The following is a 24,887-nucleotide window of genomic DNA, read 5'->3' as shown; positions in this document are numbered from 1 at the left end:
CTCCTTCTATGTGGGGTGAGACGCTGCTGAAATACGTGCTGTTGTTTTTTACATGAGAGTCACTGCTTCATACTAACTCAAATACTATTATCCTCACCTCCTCAACCCTGTAGGTATCTGTTTTAGTAACAGAAACAGCATTTGGCTCAACCACTGACAGTTTGTTTCATTAATGGGGTCAAAATGATTTTCATTTTACCCAAAAATGGGTAAAAAATTTACGTTTTTTGTTGTGATGCCTGAAATAAAAAAGCCTCAATTCAAAATCCTCTGTTCATCTAGGACACTGCTAAAGAAAAATAAACAGGTGATCTTCATCGTCTTGGTAGCTGAATATATAAAATAAGCTATGAGAAATAAGTGTTGAACTGTTAATAGTGCTGTTTGTATTTGTGCTGTGGTTAGTTGATTACCATTGCTTGCTCCAGTGGCACCACCTGTTCTCGGTGAATGAATCTAATGCTGCTGGCATGGCCTCTCAGTGCGTTCTCCAGAGCACCACGTGGCTGTAAACAAACACAGTTTTAAGGATACAATATGTTATTACAGATGTATATTGTTTAGGTTCCCATGAAAATGTAGAATAGATTTTGAGTCTTTAACGTAACTAAAAACAAATATTTTGTCATTGTTTTATTATAAGTTTCACTACAAGGGCACATGCAAACATCTCCCTGTGTAACAAGCTCCAGAACCCGAACACGTGGCATAAATGTGTGCAACGTGAACATGAACCCTAAGTTCCTTCAACATGGGTGTCTGACTATATGTTTAGAATTGCCGGTCTAACACATATATATGACATTCCTGCTGTCAAGTATTAAGTCAAGTACTGCCAGAGATGTGCCATCCTTCATGAAGATGAAATTAAAAAATCCACTTTTAATCAGATCATTTAGACAGATGTGAAGATTCACTTTAGGTCTGTGGTGAGAACCTGACTAATTCAGCAGCTCAAGTGTTCATAATTTTAACCAACTGTGACATCGTGGCTAATAGTTTTTCACCCGTTTTGCATCCACAAGAGAGCAATAGTGGGACCTCTGACTGCCACTGCTCTACAAAAGGCTGTAACCGTGCATGCATACAATATGTTGATGCTGATCTACAACACATGTGCAGACATTAATGACTCACCAGCTGGTCAGCCTGACCCTCCAGGTCGCTACAGAAGGACAGCAGATCTATTAGAGTGACTCCTTTATTTACCTAAAAACCAGGAATTTACACATGAAAGATGGTTAGTATAAAAGGTTTTAGTTAAGGTTTGTTTGGGGGTGGGGGTATTTTTATTAGGGATAGCTTTTAAAGTTGCATAATCACTGTTTCAAATTAAATGCATTTTATTTATGCATATTAACAAAACTGGAAGATGTTATGATTGCATTCAAAATATTTTACATTAAACAAGAAAAATAAAATTAGCAGAATAATGGAAATAATTTTTACTGAGTGTATGCGCATGTAAGCGGAGTGAAGGGCTTTTTGTGCACAGGATATAAAGGAAGTAAACGGTGTGCATCGTGCCATTCAACATAAACACAACCACAGATGCACACAGCTCACCTCAGTGAGATAAACCTGAAAGTCAATCTGTCCAATTCCAGAGTTGGCAAAGTTGATGAGGTTGTCTCTGCCAGCCTGCTCCAGCAGCGTGATGCCCTGCAGGTCCACCTGCACACTATCAAACACTTTGGCCAGGTCCCTGTTGTACTGTTGTGAAACACATGTGTAGAGTCAAACTACCATTCACCTTCTGCCATCAATGCACCTGTAATGGTGACATACAGTAACATAGCTCTTACCACTGTTCTGTTGAGGAAGGAGTTAATGTTGAACATGGTCTCCAGCTGCAGAGCGTGATACAGACCGTTGTTGTCATAGCACTCCCTGTGAGACAAAACCATGATCATCACAAACACAGTGCTGTGATGTTTTCTGCTTAACTACAGGTAATGAGTTTCTTACAAAAACAACTAGAAAAATGGATTCATTACTTTTTCGTGATAACTTAAATGTTACCTGTACATGCCGCCTAGAGTTAAATCAATATTTGGATTCTGGAAAAGCATCCCAGGAAGGAAGTTCCTCTTTTCAGGATGGACCAGGAACGGCGTATCAATGATCTACAGACACACACACACAGTTTAAGAAAGCAGTGTTGGCCATTTTACGGCTCAGATAAAAGGTGAAAATAATAAAATCTCCAGCAGAATAAAAATAAAAGACAAAAGAGAGTTAACACCTTAAACAGTTGTCTGTTAGCCAGAGGTTCACATATCAGCTTTTCCACATTGCCCCCGACAACAAACAGGGTGGTAACGATGACCATCAGCACCCAGGCAAAGATAAACGAGAAGCCAACACCACTGCAAGAGTAAAAAACAGACTCTGAGAGACAAAAATAATATTTTTGCTGTTATTTCCCACCATATATCACAAGAGATAATCCCGTAAGAGTCCACTTTTGATAAAACCAGTATTAATGTGAAGAAACTCTCTGAACTTGAGACCTTTCTATAATTATTTCATGCATTTACTGTTAAATTTAATCTTATTTGAAGAACACTATTGTGAGTCTTCATTTTTTGTAAAGTAAACCTGTACTCAGTGCTTATAATGCTTCCTTTGTTATATGACTGTAAGCTAAATGGATCACAGCCACTTTTACAGTTTGAACTCCACCCTGAAAAAAAGATCCCTGAGTGATGCCTTCAGGCGAGTGAGTGTTGTGATGGAAACCTACGCCATCAGCAGGTTTCCCCCAGTGTTCGACAGGCAGCCGCGGGTGGTCGGGCTAGCTTGCTTGTCGTAGCCACAGTTACCACACAGCAGGCCGAGGATGTTAAAGGCCATCACCAAGACGACCATGCAGAGCACCGCCACGCAGGCGATCCACCTGAAGGTTAGACAGAGAGGTTTACCCACTTTAACCTAATTCATTGTAACCTAGAGTGAGATTATTTCTCACAAGCTGTTCAACTAGTTTGGTTCTTTTTATTTATTTATTTTTTAAAAGCAGTGAGAAGGACCGTGTGTTATAACTAGAGCTGAACCTTAACAGCCTTGTTTCTATCTATGACGTTTTAACATCCTCACATTTTCTTAATAGATTTTTAAAGAGAAACACACAAACCTGTAAAAATCCATCTGATCGATTTGGGGGTAATAGGACTCAATAGCTTTGTGTCTTTCATTTAGGAAAATGGTGAAATTTGCCAGAGAAGCTTCCACGGGGAACATCTTGGAGAAGCCGGTGATCTCTGCACCGATCTTATCCAGCATCCCCTTTACTCCTACAAACACAATTGTAACAATAAATAAGTCAGACAGAAATAAACTGGAAGGCTGGGGGTTTTAAGGTGAAGTGAAAAAGGGATAATGTGTCTGACACAGAAGAGAAAAACTTACGAGGCAGAGCTGCAGTTTCATCATCCACAAGTATGCAGACAGAGATGAAAGAAGAACATGAAACACTTTATACTCACTCTTATCTCATTTACAAAACAGAGCTCTAGCTCACACACACACACACACACACACACACACACACACACACACACACACACACACACACACACACACACACACACACACACACACACACACACACACACACACACACACACACACACGTACCTGCAACAATGTTTTTTGTTTGCTCTTTAACCAGTCTTGGCGTGTCGTTAAAGGATGCGTAACCCTGTAGATGAACAGAATAAGAGAAAAGAAAGATGACAGGTGAGACAAAAAGTTTTAGCATGGACAAGATGATGATGCTGAGTGAGAGACGGCCACTAACCTTTTGTACAATGTTGCTGAGATCTGTTTTCAGGACAGTATTGACATTGGCCAAGGCATGATTAACATCTGGGATCTGACAGACAGGAAAAAGAAGCAGAGTAAACCTGGAGATATTTCTCACGGTTAAAATGTTCCAGTATTAGATGGCATATTGCTTCTTATCACCTTGGAGAAGTCAGCATTGATTCCCAGCTGGGACAGTGTGGAGCGGATGGTGTTACAGGTATGTGACACAGCTCCGTTCGTGCAGGCGGGGTCGGACAGGGTGTTGGACAGAGAGGCGCGCTCTCCTGACAGGCTGGCCTGAAGCTTCCCCACCCCGTCCTGCAGCACCTCCAAGGACGAGCTGACGTTCTCCAGGGCCTCTTTGGTCTCCCGCATGGCTACAAACAACAAGCAATATGACACACAGTGAAACTACTTTTTCTTGAGACAACAGCATGCTGGGCTTTTTTACACCGACCACAGAGGCACAACCCACAGAGGAAAACTATAACAAAAAACAGTTTCCAATTTAACACAAAGGTTCAGAATCACCATCTGCTTCTAACACTTTTGCAGACACAGCTACGAACACTGCACCACTGAGTCCCACTCAGCTCACTTTACCTTTGATGGCACTCTCAACTTTTGCTTTAGACAAAAGAAAATGTGAGAGAATCATAGAGGGGAAAAAAGAAAGAAAAAGAAATGAAAATTAAATGGTGAGTACTTTTCCTTAAAGACTGTCTTTAGTATTAAACCCACAAGAGAAGTTGTGGCATTTAAATGGCATTAGCTGTAACCGTAGCAACTACTTAAAAAACTCCTGATTTTATTAGAAACTTAAATTTGCTACAAAATTTAAAATTTTATGTGTATTACAGTACATCTTTTAAAAAGAACAACTGAGTTTTGTTTAAGAACTTGCACACTGGTTTGTGAGTCCGAGTTGTGTAATCTCAACGGGAGGTTTATACAGAGACGTTACCTCCTGCCATACGCAGGGCGGTGTCCAGCGAAGGAATCACTGATTTCTCCAGCTGAATGTGGATCCTACCCCCCAGCAAAGGGCCAATGTCTGTGAGGAAGCACAGAAAGGTCAGAAAGGTCAGCACAGTTATGTAAAGTGAGAGATATCAGACAAACACTGTGTGCAAACATGCAGGGTCGAGCTTACTGTCGAGGTCTGACAGGACTTTGTTCTTGGCTGTGGTGTACTGGGCTGTCAGGTAATCGACTTGCTGCAGCAGGAGACACACAGTATTAATAGATATTAGTTATATTATATTATTGGCTTTTGTTTTTTCAAAAATAAACGGGTTATTGTGAGGACATACTGCAGGCGTGTTGTTAGCGAACGTCTTCAGGTCTCTCATGTTGGTGTTAATGAGCCGCCGAGTGCTTTTGACCTGTGAGCTGATGTTGTGGTTTGCGGCGAGAGCAATGAGAACACCCACACTGAAAAACACATGCAGGATCAATTAGGAGAAGAGCAGTGCAGTGACCACACTTTAACAGCAGAGAGCAGCACAGCTACATAATGGGGACTCCTGCATTATGAGTTTTAATTCTTGCTCACTGAAGATTCAACTCTGCCCTCCACAGTTAGTGATGTAAGAAAAACTGTACGGCTGAGTGTACAAGCTAAACATGCAAAGTGAAGCTAAGCATTAGGATTATGTGGTTAGAATTCACTGTGATTCACTGCAAAAACACCTTATTAGTTTTACAGTAGTGATATTTTAGACTTTCTGTAACAAACAAAAACAATGTAGAAACAGTAAAAAAACAAATCAACAAAAGCAACCAACTGGTTATATTGTTCTTTGGATGTGAGCATTCACATTTGTGCTGTGAAAGGACTCATTCAGATGGCGAGGCCTCTCATGGTCAGCCAAGTAATATCGGTAACACATAACTGTCCTCCACATTTAAATCAAATTTCAGTGGGCTTGCCTCTTCCACACAGCAGGTACTCCGCATGCTCTCTGCATATGAGCAAATAAAGTTATTGGACATTTTTTTTTACCCCACATAAAGGAAAGCATTTTTACATATGTGAAAAATTATACGTGTAAATATGTGGCGCCAACATTGACCTGCTGAGATCTGTTCATTATTACAAGGGTTGTTAACTTTTTGGTCAGACTGCTTTCAGGAGCATTTTTGTTCATATTTTAAGTCGTAACTAATTTTAACGAATAGTCTGGCATGACACCTGATAGTCTTTTAGCTTGTAGGTTGTAATCTATTTGAGAAAACAGATAACTTGTGTAACGTTTTGGGTTCATATGCAGTGAAGAAAGCTATCCAAACCTACCTGGCACCATGTAATTTGACCCCTAAGCCTAATAACTGGTTGTGGCACCTTTGGCAGCAAGAGCTGCAATCAAGTGTTTGTGATAAATGGCAATGGGTCTTTCACATCACTGTGGAGGAATTTGGCCCACCCTTCTTTATTTAATTGTTTTGATTTGGTCACATCTGAGGGTTTTCAAGCATGAATGGCCTCTTATATGATTTTTGAGCCATTCAGAGGTGAGCTTGCTGGCAGGGATGGGAATCGAGAACCAGTTCTGTACAAGAACCGTTTCCCAGTAGTCAAATTCTTTGGAATTGTTAGTCTGTTTGCCTATCAATACCATTTACCGGTTTCTGCAGCAGTTCAATCAGCTAATTTCAGTTTGTGTGCCGGAGATGGAAGATAGTGGTACGGTCTACAGCCTGGATATAGTCATTACATTTAGTTTTACTACACAAAAGGACAAGAGCACGATGGTAAAGTGGAAACTGCATCCAGGTCAGAAAAAAAACGCATTATGCTGCCAACACAACTTCGGCTCCTTGCAAGCACCTGCACAGACAGCATGCTAATGCTAAGCTAGCCAAGAACCCAGAGTGATGCTATAAAGCTGACTGAATGCTGACCTCAGCCCAGCAACCAGACCCTGAACTTCAACAGATAACAAAAGCAGTAATGAGCAATCAGGCTTGTAGATGCAGTTTCCATCTGTTTATTGACTGACATATGTCAATGACTTTGTTTTTCAGCTGTTTTTGAGTTTCTTTAGATTGTGGTATGATGTGTTGCTTTTTCAGATTTTTTAGTCTACTTCACTTTGTCAGGCAGATTCTGTTTATTTCTATTTAACCTCTATTTATGCAGGTATTCCCCTTGAGAATCAATGTCTCATTTACAAAAGAGACCTGTTTCTGACAAACATATTAAAATTACAACAATAAAATTTAAATTTTCTAATGTTTACACAGTTGTATCAAAAACAGGTGCTTTAAACAAGTGTTTAAATGATTTCATGATTCAGCAGGTCTGGCAATAATCATAGCTGGAAATGACTAATGAAATTATACTCCAATGTGATTCATTGGAGTTAATTCATGATTTAGAAAAGGGGCAATGATTTTTTTGCATAGGGCCAGGTAGGTTTGGATAGCCTTTTTCCTTAAAAATTGAAAGAATCATTTAAAATCTGCATTTTGTGTTTATTCTGGTTACTGTGATCATTTTTAATCATCAAAATGTCTTTGATGATCTGAAGTGTGGATGTGTGACAAATATGCAAAAATAACAAATCACCGCAGAAGGTGAAATCTTACAGGTACTTCGCAATACAGAAATCAAAGTAGAGGAGAACCAGTGTCATTAAAATCATCCTCATTTTGGAGTATAGCAGACTGATAATGATAAAAACTGTGAAGAAGAGGAATGACGACTCACATGATGAAGATGGTTGTAGCAACCAGCGAGGCGGTATAGAAACCTCTGTGACAGTCTGCATTTTTCCTCTGTCTCTGATGCATCTCCCCTCCACAGTTATCACAGCATCGACACATGCAGAAGCACATAGCTATGACGGGGATAAGGACCACAAACACGACGCCGAAGGTTGCACATATGAGAAATCCGGACTCGTACTGGATCCACTGCGGGAGGAGAGCATTCACCCAGTTATCAATCTGCTCTCTGCCCTTTACTTTTGACAGAGATATGCAGTGAAAGCTGTGTTGAGAGGAGTTTACCTGCAGCAACAAGACGACGTTTTCTGGCTGGAGCACCAAACCAGATGTGGAGGTGTGCAGAAATCACACAAGCATGAACAAAAAGAAGACATGCAAACCAGGTCAATGTGACAACAGAGGGATTAAAAAAAGGAGAATCCTCATTTCTAAATGAATAAAGTTTTTCATGATGTGACACAGTCACTTTGTGGTTCCTGCTGTGAAGTGATATTTTAATTTCATTAAAATTATCCAAACACATAAAACTAATAAACTTTAAAGTGAGACACAAAACATGTTTTTTTCATACACTGCTCAATTGTTTTGTGTAAGTATAAAATTAGATAGTGCTTCTTTTAAAGATTTAAATTAAATAAATTAAATTTAAATTATACTTCACAGTGACGTGTCATCTACTAGTAATTTGTGAGCAGTGTGCCCCCAATACAATTGCAAAAACCTGCAAGTACACAATTTAGAAACCCAATGGTCTAACGTCCATTCAAAATATGTTACTGTATCAGAAGAGCATGTGGGGGTTCTGTGGAGGGTAATTGGGGTGGCTACAGCTCGGGAGGTAGAGAAGGTCATCTGTTAATTGGAAGGTTGGTGGTTGGATCCCAGGCTGCTCTTGTCTGCATACCTCAGCATCCTTGGGCAAGATACTGAACCGTGATCCATTCATCATGGGAAAGTTATAAAGCACTTCAGTGTAAAAAGCAAGTGCTTGTAAGAATGAGGCATGTTTTACAAAGTGCTCTCAGTATTCAAGTAGAATAGAAAAGCACTATAAAAGAACCAGTTCATTACCATTTGCTAGTAATTTTAACACTTAACATACCTTTCTCCATTCCTCTATTTTGATTCCACCCATGTTTTGCTGAATGACTTTGACAATGAGATCTGCAAAAAAAAAAAAAAGAACACACACATACAGACGAGTGCTTACATACAGAAAAACTGCCGCACAGAGTAGATGCTGTGTTTCAGTGATTTACAGGCAGGTACGTGATGACAAGCAAAGTTGGAGAGGGTAAAAAAGAATCCATTTATGTGCTCACAAGCAGACAACGCGGATTACGTGGGATCGTTTTTTAATTTCCGAGGAGAGGACGGCACTGAGACCGTGTTTCAGTGTTTTAACGGGAGCTGTTTGAATTGTGTAGTTTGTCACCAGTGACTTCAGTTCAGTCCAGCTGTCTGTGTTTACTGTATATAGGTCAGCCAGCGCTAAGCCTACCTGCAGTGTGACTCACAGCAGTGTTACTCAGCATGTAAAAGATGATTACGATATGCTTCTATGGACACAAGCTCACACATACATATTACATGTATGCCTATTTGACAGCATTAAAAGCAGGATATCTGTGCCACGTATAGATACAATCACATCCAAGCGTTCCAACACACTCACATCAAAATACTGTATTTGACAACTCAGCAGAGGTTATTTGAAGTTGTACAATTAAATGACTTCACAGCGTTTGTTTGCCAGATTTCTCACATTAAATCAGTAGTTCACAATTTCTTTTTTCGGGTCTCACTTCAAAAAGATACAAATGTCGTTTACACACATTATTTAACTCAAACACTCAAACGGCTTTATTAAAGTTTTGCATTTTTCTTATTAGTTTTTATTTCTGTTTAAAGTTTTTGTTTCCAGACAGTCTCCGGAGTGGGTTTAGTTTGTATTCTTTTCAGTGTAGGGTTTAGTCTTTAATTATTCTAATATGACAGGTGATTGTCATGGGCAACCTATTAGACATACAGAGTACAACAGAAAACAAAACAACACTTTATGAAAGCAGCTGACTCTCAGTCGTCTAGAGATCTCAAATCTCGGTAGACATTTGCATCTGGGCCTTGTTCGGCATGTGCTGATACATTTCAATCACATAGTAGCTCATGATCCAGTACAACTCCCAGGCAACCCTAATGTGAAGTACAGAAGGAAAGTTATGTTTTTCAAGTATTGCACAAACTAATGAGAATTAAAATCTACTGAGAAGTGAAGGAGTCCTGTAAACAGTCATATCTTGTTTCACTAAAATCTGACCAGTACTCTAGGAGGAGGAGTGGTTCTTGTGAAAATGGTGAAAAGCTCCTAGGAAACAACAAAAATATGATCTTGAGCATAATTTGGGTGAAGACTCATTAAGTGATTAAAAACAATCGGACTAAAAATCAGTCCTTGTGCCGGGTGGGCTGAAACTAAAAGTGAGAGCATTTCCACTACTTTTACTTTGTTGTTAGTAGGGGTGCAACGATATTCGTATCGATATTGAACCGTTCGATACAGTGCTTTCGGTTCGGTACGCATATGTATCGAACAATACAACATTTGTAATTTATTTTATCAACTTTCCTTCTGACGATGCTGTCTGTGTTGAGCGCTCAGTGAATCTGTGTTCGACTACTCCGCCTAGGCTGCACTGTCCAGCGCAGATCCACTGAGGGCTCAACACAGACAGCATAGTCAGAAGGAAGAGCGCAGGGCAAGCTAGCGAGACAGAAGTTAAGCTCTCCTTTTAACATGGACCTCCCCCACTCTCATTCAGATCTGGCGTTTGGAATTATTTTGGTTTTCATGTGACGTATGACCCTGAAGGTAAGCGAGTCATGGACTAAAGTAAAACAGTATGTTGGATGTGCCCTGCAATGCTCAATTACATTGGTGTGAACTAGTGTGTTAGCGCAGTTAGCTCGTTAACGTGTTGGCCGTCTAGCCCCATGCACGGAGCGATCGGCGGTAGCTCGTTAACGGAGATTTGCCGTGTTGTGGCGTTAAGGTCATTTCAACGAGATTAACCTGAAAGCACTAGTGGGAACACAACGAATATGACTGCACATTTACGCCGACATCATCCTAGTGCAAAGACAAGTGGAAGCAGACAAAAAAAAGCAAGCATGCTACTAACTTTAGCCGAGTTATTTAGACAGCTGTTAGCACATGATTCTCCTTATGCTGCTGAGAATATAGCCCAGAAGAAGCGGATAGTATAGCTTTTATTTTGGAAAGAGACATTTCTCTGTAATAAACTCTCTTTTCCAAAGATGAGTGATTCCTCAATCAGATACAGGGCTTGCAATATCGCTAGCCCGACGTCCCGGAGCTAGCGATTTTTTCAGTCGGGCTACCAAAATTCTATCTCTTCCCTGCCCGTCGGGCTATTGTAGGAAAAATATATGTCAATGCTTTTGCATTCTTTCAGAAATGTAGCTGGGTAATTATGTCATTGGCATCAGTGAGCCACTGTCAATATGTGACATATTGAAGTCGCGTTTGAATTTGCGCTTGTTTTTTTGCTTTCACTTTGCAATCGTGCGAACTGTGTATAGAGAGCGACAGCACTGATCTGTGAGTGATGATAATTTGTGCACCAATTCCTCTGACATCGTCTTATTAATCGTTAGCTTACTATGCAAACATGACAAGTGAAATCTCCCGCAGCAAGCTTAAACATGTGAGAAGTTGATCGCGCAGAGAATCGCTGAGCTTATGTGAGTGCGTGTGTAAAAGCATTTCAGTTCTGCTGAGCCAAATAAGACAGGTCAGGGTGAAGAAGTGACAGCCAAAGAAAAGCTTACCACAAAACGGAGAAGTTATGACAAATCAGACTATAAGGCAAAAAGAAAGTGCAGCTTTATGGTTTCATGGACAAAAGAATTTCTGTGGCTGCAATATGACGAGCTAAATAACCAGGGCTGCACATAAGTGGTCCGCAGGTGCGCATTCGCTGTCAAAATAAAAAACGCGCACAAGGGTTAGGGTTAAATTTAAAAACTGTACTTTTGAGTTAAAATATATATTTATAATTTTAATAAATGACAAATTAAAAATGCTTGAACATTTTTTTGTATCGAAAAAATATCGAACCGTGACACCAAAGTATCGAACCGAACCGAACCGTGAATTTTGTGTATCGTTGCACCCCTAGTTGTTAGTGCACAACACTGTTTGCTATTTTTACCAGAAAAATCAAGTTTTTATTTTAGTTAACAAAAAGCATTTTTTAAAGAAAACTATAATAAGGTCAACATAATGTTGGCAAAGTTGTTTATTTTCCCAAAAAGAAAAATATCCAACCTTTTCCCTTTTTTTCTGTCTTTTAACTTAATATTATCTCACAGCAGAGCTTCTCAGATTAGTACCGTGTCATGTGCCACTGCACACAACAAGCAGATGGAGACCAGTTTAGCAAATAGATGTCCCTCACACACACACGCACGCGCGTGCACACACACACGCACGCGCGTGCACACACACACGCACGCGCGTGCACGCACACACACACACACACACACACACACACACACAGATTCTGGTTCAAGCTTCTGCTTGCACACCTGCTGATCATCAGGTGAGGTGATAAAGTGCACTTCACAGTGTCTACATGATTTTTAATCTTCTGTTTGTACCGAGCTTACCAAACATTTAATTTCTCTTTCTTTCCCGTGGAAAGTGTGCAGTAATGTCTGTTTTCATAGCAGATTTAATTGATCACATGTCAGAAAATTACTTTTGTGAGTCTGAGGTGGTTTCTTTAAATTACATGGAGAATTACACACACACACAAAAAAGCAGCAAATCCATCCAAATCAGAGAATGTTTTACATTTCGTGCTAGAAATTTTTGACAGAGTTAATTATGAATCAACAAATCAATTAGCTACCTTATCCTAGATCTTGTATTGCGTACTATCAAAACAAAGGAACAGATCTTCCAGATGACTGAACAGAACATTTTGTTTTTTTGTGTTTAAATTAATTTTTTATGCATTTATTTTTGTTGACTGGCAACAAACTGTCTTTTTCTTCTTGCATTTTCAGACTTCCTGAACATTTCTGCTCAGTCAAACAAAAGTAACAGTGATGTGTGCTTTTCTTTTGTAACCACACAGATAATCCTCTCAGTACCCAATACTGTGTTTCTGCTCGTGGTGGGAGGGGACTCGCATTTCTGTTTCTCTAATCTCTGTGAAAATGCTGCTAACACTGACCGGCCTGTCACAAAGTGTGAAGACATCTTTACTGGTTAACTCTGCAGATGCAGCATATGAGCACCTCACAGTAGGGTCAGTGCCACCTGCTGTTGCTCAGCTACTTAGTTAGCATTAGCCACTGAGGGCAGTTAAGCTTACACAGCTTAGTTCAGTGACCCAGTATAGGAGCTACCTACGGGAAATGAAAGGAAGAGAAGGGATAAACAAGCATCAGACTTATACCTAAAAGGATGAACAGACCACTGCCCAACATGATCTCATACAACCTCAGTAGTCCCCGAGGAAAACAACTCTTTTTTTTTTTTTAAATGAGCAAATATAAATAGAATTAAAGCTGCAAGCAGCGTTATGAGGGCCCTCGCACCCCATCGCGTCGAGCCACGCCCAACACCTAAAACCAGCACCTCCGATCTGATGTCACATTGATGAAATTCATGCATTCAACCACCAGCTAACATTTCATCTCATTGAACCATGATTATAGTCGTCCCACTAGGTGGCGCTCTAACCATTACTGACAAATGGCATAACAAACATTTCCCAGCTCGAGTCTCATCACGCCTGCGACCTTTGGGACATATTGGACATTTTGATTTTGAGTGACAGCAGATTACTGCTTTTTGGCGAGTGACTGAAACTCCACGTGCCGCCATGACCACCCGTTTCCCTGAACGTAAAAAGCTTCGCAATTTAACATCACAAAGGTCTTTAGATTCCACACACTGGAGATTGGTTCAATATGATGAAATCCCTTGGAGGAGTTCGTCAAAGAACGGTGGCTGGAAAGAGGGGAAAATGTCACAAAAATTACACATTAATTTTAAAATGGCTGACTTCCTGTTGGATTTGGGATATTGCTCCAAGAGACTTTTTTGTACATCTTGATATCTCCTATAAGCTTACCAGGTTTCAGACTCATACATAAAACACAGAGCTGGGGCTGATGTTTTGAAATTTTGTAGGGGGCGCTGTGGAGCCATTTTGCGCTATTCAATGAAAATGATCACATAACAACAAAGCATTCATCACAATGGAGGTGTGCGCCAAATTTCAAGCCTCTATAAACTTTCCAAGCCCCTCAAAAGCCACTTCATTTTTCATGGTGAACAGCGTTGCCACCAGGGTGCGCCGTTCAGTTTAAAGTCACAATTTTTGCAATAAAGCATCATCAAGGACTGATGGTGATATTCACCGCTTTTGAGGTGGCCACTATGAACCTGTGAAAATCAGTACAACAAAGTGTAAGACATGACATTTCCTGTTCCCACTAGGTGGCGCTCTTCATATTCCTGACAATGGGCACATCAATCTGTTTAGGGCGGGTGTGACATCATGCCTGTAAAGTCTGGTACTAATCAGACTGGATTTCATGGAGTTATACTAATTTGTTTCTTCATGGCGAGATATCAAAGTTCGCCATGCTGCTGAGGTCACACCCTTTCGTGAAAAGCCACAGTTTTCACTGTACCCCAAGACCAACTCCTTAAGGCTTTCCTGGAGAAATTTGAGGCTGCAGATGTCACCCATCACTATACTGTACCCCAAAGTGTAAAACATGACATTTCCTGTTCCCACTAGGTGGCGCTGTCCTTGATGTCAAATATGGCAGTTGAAATATGTTCAAGGGTGGAGCCTTATCATATGTGTGCTCTTTGGTCCAGATCGGAACATGTATGACAGAATGAGAGGCAATAAGATTTTCATGGCGAGTCATCGAAATTCGCCGTGGCGCCACGGCCTCATGGTATTGTGAAAACTCAAAAGCTCCGCAATTTAACATGGCACAAGGGTGTAGTTGGCACTGACCAAATATGAAGGTTATGAAATCAAACCCCAAGGAGGAGTTCGTTAAAGTTCGAGGCATGGAAACGGTAAAATCAGAGCCAAAATGTCACATTCAATCCAAAATGGCGGACTTCCTGTTGGGTTTAGGACATTGCCATAATAGACTTTTTTGTTCGACTCTGAACGTTATATAGGTGTGCCGACTTTCAAACATGTAGGTCATACCCATATCGGGGGCTCGCATTTTTCATTTTTCTAGGTGGCGCTACTGAGCTAATTTTCCCTGGCCATGTCTGGGAACATTAAAATACGTAAATTTTCACCAGACCTGACGCGTGTGCAAAATTTCATGAGTTTTCGAGCATGTTTAGGCCCTCAAACGGCCAATTCATTTGCCGGAATAATAATAATAATAATAATAATAATAATTAAAGCTGCAAGCAGCGTTATGAGGGCCCTCGCACCCCCGGCGCGTCGAGCCACGCCCAACACCTAAAACCAGCATGTCCGATCGATGTCACATTGATGGAATTCATGCATTTAACCACCAGCTAACATTTCAACTCATTCATTCATGATTAGCTAGTCGTTCCACTAGGTGGCACTCTAACCATTATGTACAAATGGCATAACAAACATTTCCGAACTCGAGTCTCATTATGCCTGCGACCTTTGGGTGAGATTGGACATTGTGTTTTTGAGTAACAGCAGATTACTGCGTTTTGGCGAGTGATTGAGAGTCTACGTGCCGCCATAACCACCCCGTTTCCCTGAACGTAAAAAGCTTCGCAATTTAACAACACAAAGGTCTTTGGATTCCACACACTGAAGAATAGTGCAATATGATGAAATCCCTTGGAGGAGTTCGTCAAAGAACGATGCCTGAAAAGAGGGGAAAATGTTGCCAAAATTGCACATTAATTTTAAAATGGCTGACTTCCTGTTGGATTTGGGATATTGCTCCAAGAGACTTTTTTGTACATCTTGATATCTCCTATAAGCTTACCAGGTTTCAGACTCATACATAAAACACAGAGCAGGGGCTGTGATTTTGAAATTTTGTAGGGGGCGCTGTGGAGCCATTTTGGGATATTCAATGAAAATGATCACATAACAACAAAGCCTTAACCACATTGGAGGTGTGCGCCAAATTTCAAGACTTTTTAAACTTTCCAAGCCCCTCAAAAGCCACTTCATCTTTCATGGTGAACTGCGTTGCCACCAGGGTGCGGCGTTCAGTTTAAAGTCACAATTTTCGCACTGAAGCATCACAAGGGACTGATGGTGATATTCACCGCTTTTGAGGTGGCCACGATGAACCTGTGAAAATCAGTACAACAAAGTTAAAGCCATGACATTTCCTGTTCCCACTAGGTGGCGCTGTCCGTATTCCCGACAATGGGCACATCAATCTGTTCAGGGCGGGTCTGACTTCATGCCTGTAAAGTCTGGTACTGATCAGACTGGATTTCATGGAGTTATACTAATTTGTTTCTTCATGGCGTGACATCAAAGTTCGCCATGCTTCTGGGGTCACACCCTTTTGCGAAAAGTCACAGTTTTCACTGTAACCCAAGACCAACTCCTTAAGGCTTTTCTGGAGAAATTTGAGGCTGCAGATGTCACCCATCACTATACTGTACCCCAAAGTGTAAAACATGACATTTCCTGTTCCCACTAGGTGGCGCTGTCCTTCATGTCAAATATGGCAGTTGAAATATGTTTAGGGGTGGAGCCTTATCATATGTGTTCACTTTGGTCAAGGTCAGAAAATGTATGACAAAATGAGAGGCAATAAGATTTTCATGGCGAGTCATCGAAATTCGCCATGGCGCCACGGCCTCATAGTATTGTGAAAACTCAAAAGCTCCGCAATTTAACATGGCACAAGGGTGTAGTTGACACTGTCCAAATTTGAAGGTTATGAAATGAAACCCCAAGGAGGAGTTCGCAAAAGTTCGAGGCATGGAAATGGCAAAATTAGAGCCAAAATGTCACCTTCTCTTCCAAATGGCGGACTTCCTGTTGGGTTTGCGTCAATGGGCCCACAGACTTTTTTGTTCGTCTTGGCATGATACACATGTGTGCCAAATTTCATACATGTAGCTCAAACCATGTGGTCGTAGGGCTGCATTTAACAAGGCATAGGTGGCGCTCTAGAGCCATTTCCCAGTGCTCATATGTAAAACCATTAAAATACAAAATTTTTCACCAGACCTGGCATGTGTGCAAAATTTCATGAGTTTTTGAGCATGTTTAGGCCCTCAAAAAGGCCCTTGTTTGGGGTGAATAATAATAATAATAATAATAATAATAATAATAATAATAATAATAATAATAATAAGAAACGGAGCAGATACAATAGGGCCTTCGCACTCTCGGTGCTCGGGCCCTAATAATAATAATAATAATAATAAACAGAGCAATTACAATAGAGCCTTCGCACTGTCAGTGCTCGGGCCCTAATTAAAGCTGCAAGCAGCGTTATGAGGGCCCTCGCACCCCATCGCGTCGAGCCACGCCCAACACCTACAACCAGCACCTCCGATCTGATGTCACATTGATGGAATTCATGCATTTAACCACCAGCTAACATTTCATCTCATTCAATCATCATTATAGTCGTCCCACTAGGTGGCGCTCTAACCATTACTGACAAATGGCATAACAAACATTTCCTAGCTCGTGTCTCATCACGCCTGCGACCTTTGGGAGAGTTTGGACATTTTGATTTTGAGTGACAGCAGATTACTGCTTTTTGGCGAGTGATTGAAACTCCACGTGCCGCCATGACCACCCCGTTTCCCTGAACGTAAAAAGCTTCGCAATTTAACATCACAAAGGTCTTTAGATTCCACACACTGGAGATTGGTTCAATATGATGAAATCCCTTGGAGGAGTTCGTCAAAGAACGGTGCCTGGAAAGAGGGGAAAATGTTGCCAAAATTGCACATTAATTTTAAAATGGCTGACTTCCTGTTGTATTTGGGATATTGCTCCAAGAGACTTTTTTGTACATCTTGATATCTCCTATAAGCTTACCAGGTTTCAGACTCATACATAAAACACAGAGCTGGGGCTGTGGTTTTGAAATTTTGTAGGGGGCGCTGTGGAGCCATTTTGGGATATTCAATGAAAATGATCACATAACAACAAAGCCTTAAGCACATTGGAGGTGTGGGCCAAATTTCAAGACTTTTTAAACTTTCCAAGCCCCTCAAAAACCACTTCATTTTTCATGGTGAACAGCGTTGCCACCAGGGTGCACCGTTCAGTATAAAGTCACAATTTTCGCACTGCAGCATCATGAAGGACTGACGGTGATATTCACCGCTTTTGAGGTATCCACAATGAACCTGTGAAAATCAGTACAACAAAGTGTAAGATATGACATTTCCTGTTCCCACTAGGTGGCGCTCTTCATATTCCTGACAATGGGCACATCAATTTGTTCAGGGCGGGTCTGATATCATGCCTGTAAAGTCTGGTACTAATCAGACTGGATTTCATGGAGTTATACTAATTTGTTTCTTCATGGCGAGATATCAAAGTTCGCCATGCTGCTGAGGTCACACCCTTTCGTGAAAAGTCACAGTTTTCACTGTACCCCAAGACCAACTCCTTACGCCTTTCCTGGAGAAATTTGAGGCTGCAGATGTCACCCATCACAATACTGTACCCCAAAGTGTAAAACATGACATTTCCTGTTCCCACTAGGTGGCGCTGTTGCTGACGTCAAATATGGCAGTTGAAATATGTTCAGGGGTGGAGCCTTATCATATGTGTTCACTTTGGTCAAGGTCAGAAAATGTATGACAAAATGAGAGGCAATAAGATTTTCATGGCGAGTCATCGAAATTCGCCATGGCGCCACGGCCTCATAGTATTGTGAAAACTCAAAAGCTCCGCAATTTAACATGGCACAAGGGTGTAGTTGACACTGTCCAAATTTGAAGGTTATGAAATGAAACCCCAAGGAGGAGTTCGCAAAAGTTCGAGGCATGGAAATGGCAAAATTAGAGCCAAAATGTCACCTTCTCTTCCAAATGGCGGACTTCCTGTTGGGTTTGCGTCAATGGGCCCACAGACTTTTTTGTTCGTCTTGGCATGATACACATGTGTGCCAAATTTCATACATGTAGCTCAAACGATGTGGTCGTAGGGCTGCATTTAACAAGGCATAGGTGGCGCTGTAGAGCCATTTCCCAGTGCTCATATGTAAAACCATTAAAATACAAAATTTTTCACCAGACCTGGCATGTGTGCAAAATTTCATGAGTTTTTGAGCATGTTTAGGCCCTCAAAAAGGCCCTTGTTTGGGGTGAATAATAATAATAATAATAATAATAATAATAATAATAATAATAATAATAATAATAAGAAACGGAGCAGATACAATAGGGCCTTCGCACTCTCAGTGCTCGGGCCCTAAAAATTACCATTTTCTTGCTTTTAGTGTCTTGTGAGAGAAGCTTTTGATTGGTTTTAGTGTAGTTAGTGAATATTTTGTTTTTAATTAAAGACATTTCAATAAATCCCAGCCTGGCCTGAGTGTTTTTCTTACACTATAAAGGCAGTTGTGCATCAGAACTGCAAGAAAGACACAGGTAAGATCAGAAATAAATTATAATAAAAATAAAAATCTAAAAATAAACCCTCTAGTTAGCTAATCTGATCTACAAATCAGAATTTACAACCATCTTACTGTAATCTGTAAATGTAGGTAAACACAATCCTCTACACTGACCTGCTCTGAGAGATTACTGGAAGATGTGGGCAAAATCTTATGCAACCCAACCACCACCTCTGATGCTTTTAGGAGACATTTGCATGCATGAATCATACACTTAACGACTATATTAGTCAGTTTCTATTCATAACTGTTTGCCTTTGTGTTGCAGTTAACAAAATAATAGACTCACGTTCACCATTATGTATGAAAGTTTTTTATTTTTGATCAGAGGGTTTTTAAATTTAGCCATCTAAAGCAATCCAAGCTCGTCAAGCGCTTGTTAGTATTATATACTTTTGCTTGGTGAATAAGACGACTATAGTGGAAATCTGCAATAAGAAATGTAATCAGTCCCAACCATGTTTTCTTGTCTTTTCCCCCAAGATTTATTATCCAACTCCTTCATCCTGACCAACCCCCACTTTAGGAACAGCTGCTTCCAATATTAGCAGCTACCAAGAGCTAACATATAGACAGACGCTGACTTGATTCAATTTCTTTTCCTTTTGAGTCCCTGAAATTCAAAAGCGCTCATTTACTGCATATAAGTGCATCGGTGCCTGGGTTGCAGTGGAAAAGGTGTTGCTATCATGATATAAGATCTTCCAAAAACAGAGAACTTTTGTTACTTTCAATAAATGATGAGTGTTACACAATCCATTAAGCGCTGTACTTCATGTCAGCATGAGACACTAAAGGAAGTCAGAGCCAACTGTTTGCTACAGCAAAACTACTAAGAGGATTATGTGCCATGTCTTTTTATGCTTTTGTACAACACACTCAGACCTGTTTCAGATTCACATTTGAAGAGATGAGAAATGAAGACAAAGAATTTGAATTTAAAATGTATTACTCAACATTTCCTTGATGAACTCAATTATCAAGTGAAATTATGAATAAAAGCTGGTTTCCTCCCACAGATCAAAGACTTGCATTGGTGATTATAAACTGGCCATAGGTGTGAATCATCACATTAATGGTTGTCAGTCTCTGTGTGTATGCCAGCCCTTCAAAAGGCTTGTTCTAAAGGTTGCTTCTTGTGTTACAGAATTAGATGAGAAGTCAAGAAAATGGATGGCCTTAAAAGAAAAGTTTAAAAAAAAAGCTAATTAATTTAAATAGCTGTCGATATCCAGCTGCCCAAACATTCAAAGATAAGAACATCAGCTAATATTCACAAACACGGTGCTTGGAAATAATTATTTTTGTTAATATACATAAGAGGCGAACAGAAACTGCAGAAAATGTGTCTACAGTCTCAGATGCTAAAATGCAGGATTTTAAATAATTTCATTCTCCAAAATGTGCGAGTTCCTCTTCAGAGTGATCTAATTTAAGACGCTTGGTAAACATTCCCACAACCAATCACAGTAATTAAGGCAAGCAGACAAACACCAGGACTATGACCCACTTTCGGTATTTGTGTGTGCACACGCCTGTGCATGTATTTACCCAAAGTTGTGAGTGTGTGTGTGACAATGCCATCTGCAGCAGTGGTAGCAGGACAGTGTTAGCATTAGCCTGTGGATGCTAATCCTCTAATCCAGCCTGTGTGTATCAGAGGGATAAGACGCTGCCTCCACACTCAGTGAAAGAGCCCAAAATGCTTCTTCACTGTTAGTGGAAAAAGGGATGAGTGAGTCCCAGAGGAAACCCAGTGTCAGGAAATGCTGATACCCTGCTGAACCTAAGCACACATGTTTTATTCTCTGCTAACACTCATATGCAAACAGTTCTGCTGGAATCGCCAAAAATAAATGAAATTTACAAAGTGAGGGGATTTATGGGGATTTGGACACAGTCTGATAACTGTGCCACATTACACTGATTAACTCTTTACTGATTAATTTTCAATGTTCTGACAGACCTGACAAATCTCATCTTTAACACTGCAGCCGAACACAAACCTGCCACCTCTGCAACAACTAACAATGACCGCATCTAAGCTGAGCACATAAGCATGCACTGCAGCACAACAGAAAACATGGACACATAGAGTTTAGTGCAGGACTCCATGGAACAATGTAAACTTACTCAAAAATTTGTTAACTGCTCTGAACGGAGGCGAAGAACAAGCAGGCAGCAGGAGGAAGTGAATCAGTGAATCAGATTGCCAATAAATCAAATTAATTCAGCTGTCTCACTCAGTGAACAGACTGATTACCCCACACAGTTGAAAAATACTTTTGGCATTTTAAGAGTTTTTTTTTCTTTTTAGTTGTTATACAGTTAGTTATACAATGTTTACCACACCTCTTACTCTTTGAATTCAGATTTTTCAGTCCCATTGCTGTATCAAGATGCATTCATAACCAGACTGATTCCCACCCCTTGCTTTCCTGGCAATTCTCACTTTGGAAAAATACAGGGAAATACTTGCCAGTATTTTATTTTAAAAAATTAAATGTATAAGCTTTACAGATACTACTACTAATAATTCATTTTTTCAAATAGCTTTAAACTCAGATCACATGTGGTGTTTCTTTTGACCACACAGCAGATGTGCTACAGTCTTTAACTGTAGCTGTGCAAACATAAAAGGTGTTTGCATGTGGAAAGACCACAAAACACTACACAACTGTATTACTTCAACTGTAACGTCATGACACATCCAAGTATGTGAAAAACACGTTTCTCAGATGAACATAAATTTTTATGTTTATTAGGACTTTATTTTGTTTAAGACAAACTTTTTCAGCCTCTCGGCACATTATTTTTATTACTTCCTTCTATTAGTACATGAAAAAAAATTATACAAAAGGCTAATGAAATTAGCCTGGTTCATAACTTATGTTAAAAGCAATTTATCTGAATGTAGGGATCGCTAATACCAAAAATTAGACTACCCTCAACTAACCCACATGGGAGTAAAGCTATCAGTATCTCTCAAGTCCATAGAAATGTAAAAAAAAAAAGAAAAATCAATGTATCTTAAAGTTCTTTTATGTTTTGTCTCTCTTTTGATTTGTAAAAACTAATATCATTCAAATTTCAGTGAAGGAAGATGGAAGGGATTCTGGAATTCAAGCAACACTACTGGATTATTTATTTATAATATTACAATTAATATAACCATATTATAATTTTTTCACATTTTTAGGTTTAAATATCAAGGTTATCTGCATATCATGACATCAGTTAATATGTTTTTTTAAGGATAAAGGAATATTCGTTAATTATCGTTTCTTATGAGAAAATATTTCGTGGAGGCTTAAAAATATGTATTTTATTGAACCTTCTCTTGATTTAGGGATTGTGGCAGCTTTGCAACCACCTGAAACAAACACATGCACTGGTCACTACCTCAGAGGATCAGGATGTGTAAAGCATTTACAGTGGGTAAAATTATTGAACACATCGGTAAATTTCTAAGTAAATGTATTTCTAAAGGTGATATTGACATGAAATGATCACTTAATGTCGGTAACAACCCATCCAATCCACACATGCAAGGAAATCAAGCTATAGATGTCTATAAATTAAGTGACATGTAATAATGAGAAACGACACAGGAAAAAGTGTTTAATGAAATGTATTTAATACTTCGTACTAAACCTTTTGTTGGTGATCACAGCTTCACGATGTATGGAGAAACTAGCCGCATGCACTGCTCGGGTGTGATTCTAGCCAGTTCTTCCCTACAGCCAGTCCTCAAATCCTGGAGGTTTCGTGGACCCATTCTATGAACTCTGAGTTTTATTTGTTTCTGTAGATTGGCTGGGTCATTCTAGTAGCTTTGTTTTCTTCCTCTGAAACCAGCTGAGAGTTTCATGGCTGTGTTTGTGATCATTGCTTCCTGAAATGTCTTTCAAATGTCCTGAAATGTCATTTCCTGGTAGACGGAAGAAGATTTTTATCAAGAATGTCTCATCACATTTTTCCATTCATCCTTCTTTCAATTAGACGAAGTGTGCTAGTGCCATAGGCTGGAAAACGGCCATACACTGTGATACTCCCACCTCCAAACGTCACTGTTGGTATGGTGTTTCTGGGGTGATATGCACTGCCTTTTGACCTCTGAACATTGTGTATTATGGCCTCCAGTGATATCAATCGTAGTCTAATCTGACCAGACTATATTCTCCCAGTATTTTACAGGCTTGTCTAAATGTTGTTCTGCATACATGCTTCAGCATGCCTTTTCTTTGCGAATGGAGTATTGCAAGGTGAGTGTGCATACAGTCAAGTGCATTACTTATTGCTTTCCTTGAAACAATTGTACCTGCTGATTAGGGCTGCTCAATTAATCGAATTTTAATCACGATTACGATCTGGGCTTTCAACGATCATTAAAAATGACCGAGCCGATTATTAGCCCCTCCCTCATTTATCCACGACACCTTGAAGGCCGGTCCGTGAAAATATTGTCGGGCATAAACCGGTCCGTGGCGCAAAAAAGGTTGGAGACCGCTGATTAAGAGGACCCGAGGGAAGCTCGGAAAGCTAAGCAGAAGTTATTTGGAGAGTGACTGCCGTTGGTTGAAAAGAGTTTAAAAAAAAAACAACTTCAGTGGTGTTGCACACTATTTTATATTATTTTTTTAAAGTCATTGTTAACCCTTTAAAGCCGGTCAGAGCAGCACGCTCCGTTTTGCGTAACTATTGTTAAATCCCTGTAGAACCTGAACCGTGTAAGCTAGCGCAATAATTTGTTTTGCACATGAAACCGGAGGAGTTGTACTTACATCTGATGCCATCAGCTTGTCCTCGGTCACGGTTTCGTTCCACATATAGCTTTGCAAAAATTGCATAAAAAGCGCTTGCATGAACAAAAACATAATATTCCAGAAACACGCTTTGCCGTTCCTATCAGCTGTTCGTAACACTTCCCACAGTGAAATGATGCACATGCTGTTTTCTTTGCAAATTTGCATCATAGGATTGTTTTTTGTTTTTCCTGCAGTATATAAAAATTGCTGTATCTCCAAAATAAAACTATGAAGACACTCAAAATAAATTTCCTGTTGTTGTAAACTATTTTTTGCAACTTTATTGTATTTAAAGTTTTGAGGGATAAACCTCTTAAACTTCTCCAAGTAGAAATATATGTAAACAAAACAAAAGCGATTTTCAAATTTTTTTGTAGTTTATTGCACTTTTTTGAATTTTATGTAATTACTATGCACTTAATGCATACATATTATTAAAATATGGGCTATAACAGTTGTATTGATGTATAGCAACTTGAAATGCTCCCACAAATGGCACTACAGCATGTAAAAAAAAATAAATAAAAATAATATAAGCTCTGGTGGACTTGGTTCTATAGTAGGTCTTAAAGGGTTAAATAAATATCGTCAAATAATCGTGATCTCAATTTCAGTGAAAATAATCGTGATTATCATTTTTGCCATAATCGAGCAGCCCTACTGCTGATTCCAGGTCTTTTTGTAGCTCTCCACAAGTGGTCCTTGGCTCATAGACAACTCTTCTGATATTTGTTTTCACTCTTCTGTCCCAAATCTTGCAGGGAGTAGCTGGTCATGGCAATTTCATAGTGAAATTATGTTCTTTTCACTTCCTGATTACGGCCCCAACAGTGCTCACGGAGAGAGCTCATTAGT

The 24,887-nt window shown here is 39.9% G+C and overlaps 1 protein-coding gene across 8 annotated transcripts in view; it reads right to left on the bottom strand.

The window, feature by feature from the left end:
* Positions 1–24,887, bottom strand: part of prom1b (prominin 1 b) — a 34,485-nt gene that overhangs the window by 6,818 nt on the left and 2,780 nt on the right. For 6 of the 8 annotated variants that reach the window (XR_001342335.3, XR_001342336.3, XR_001342337.3 and 3 more), the window contains exons 2-20: positions 8,645–8,706; positions 7,825–7,851; positions 7,523–7,728; positions 5,124–5,244; positions 4,964–5,027; positions 4,775–4,864; positions 4,414–4,437; positions 3,970–4,187; positions 3,803–3,877; positions 3,640–3,703; positions 3,412–3,420; positions 3,137–3,296; positions 2,747–2,899; positions 2,246–2,369; positions 2,023–2,126; positions 1,806–1,890; positions 1,567–1,713; positions 1,138–1,209; positions 414–506 (exon numbers count right to left, since the gene is read on the bottom strand). Coding sequence is in view for 2 of the 8 variants with exons in the window: in XM_076884801.1 (XP_076740916.1) it covers positions 414–506; positions 1,138–1,209; positions 1,567–1,713; positions 1,806–1,890; positions 2,023–2,126; positions 2,246–2,369; positions 2,747–2,899; positions 3,137–3,296; positions 3,412–3,420; positions 3,640–3,703; positions 3,803–3,877; positions 3,970–4,187; positions 4,414–4,437; positions 4,775–4,864; positions 4,964–5,027; positions 5,124–5,244; positions 7,523–7,728; positions 7,825–7,851; positions 8,645–8,706 (1,898 nt within the window). In the remaining 6 variants the exon portion in view is untranslated. The remainder of the gene's footprint in view (positions 1–413; positions 507–1,137; positions 1,210–1,566; positions 1,714–1,805; positions 1,891–2,022; positions 2,127–2,245; positions 2,370–2,746; positions 2,900–3,136; positions 3,297–3,411; positions 3,421–3,639; positions 3,704–3,802; positions 3,878–3,969; positions 4,188–4,413; positions 4,438–4,774; positions 4,865–4,963; positions 5,028–5,123; positions 5,245–7,522; positions 7,729–7,824; positions 7,852–8,644; positions 8,707–24,887) is intronic. The other 2 variants (XR_001342338.3, XR_001342340.3) reach the window with 1 other exon arrangement.

The sequence above is a fragment of the Maylandia zebra genome, linkage group LG6, assembly GCF_041146795.1.
Source record: "Maylandia zebra isolate NMK-2024a linkage group LG6, Mzebra_GT3a, whole genome shotgun sequence".
NCBI classification, from domain to species: Eukaryota; Metazoa; Chordata; class Actinopteri; order Cichliformes; family Cichlidae; genus Maylandia; species Maylandia zebra.
This window is presented reverse-complemented; position numbering and strand designations above follow the sequence as displayed.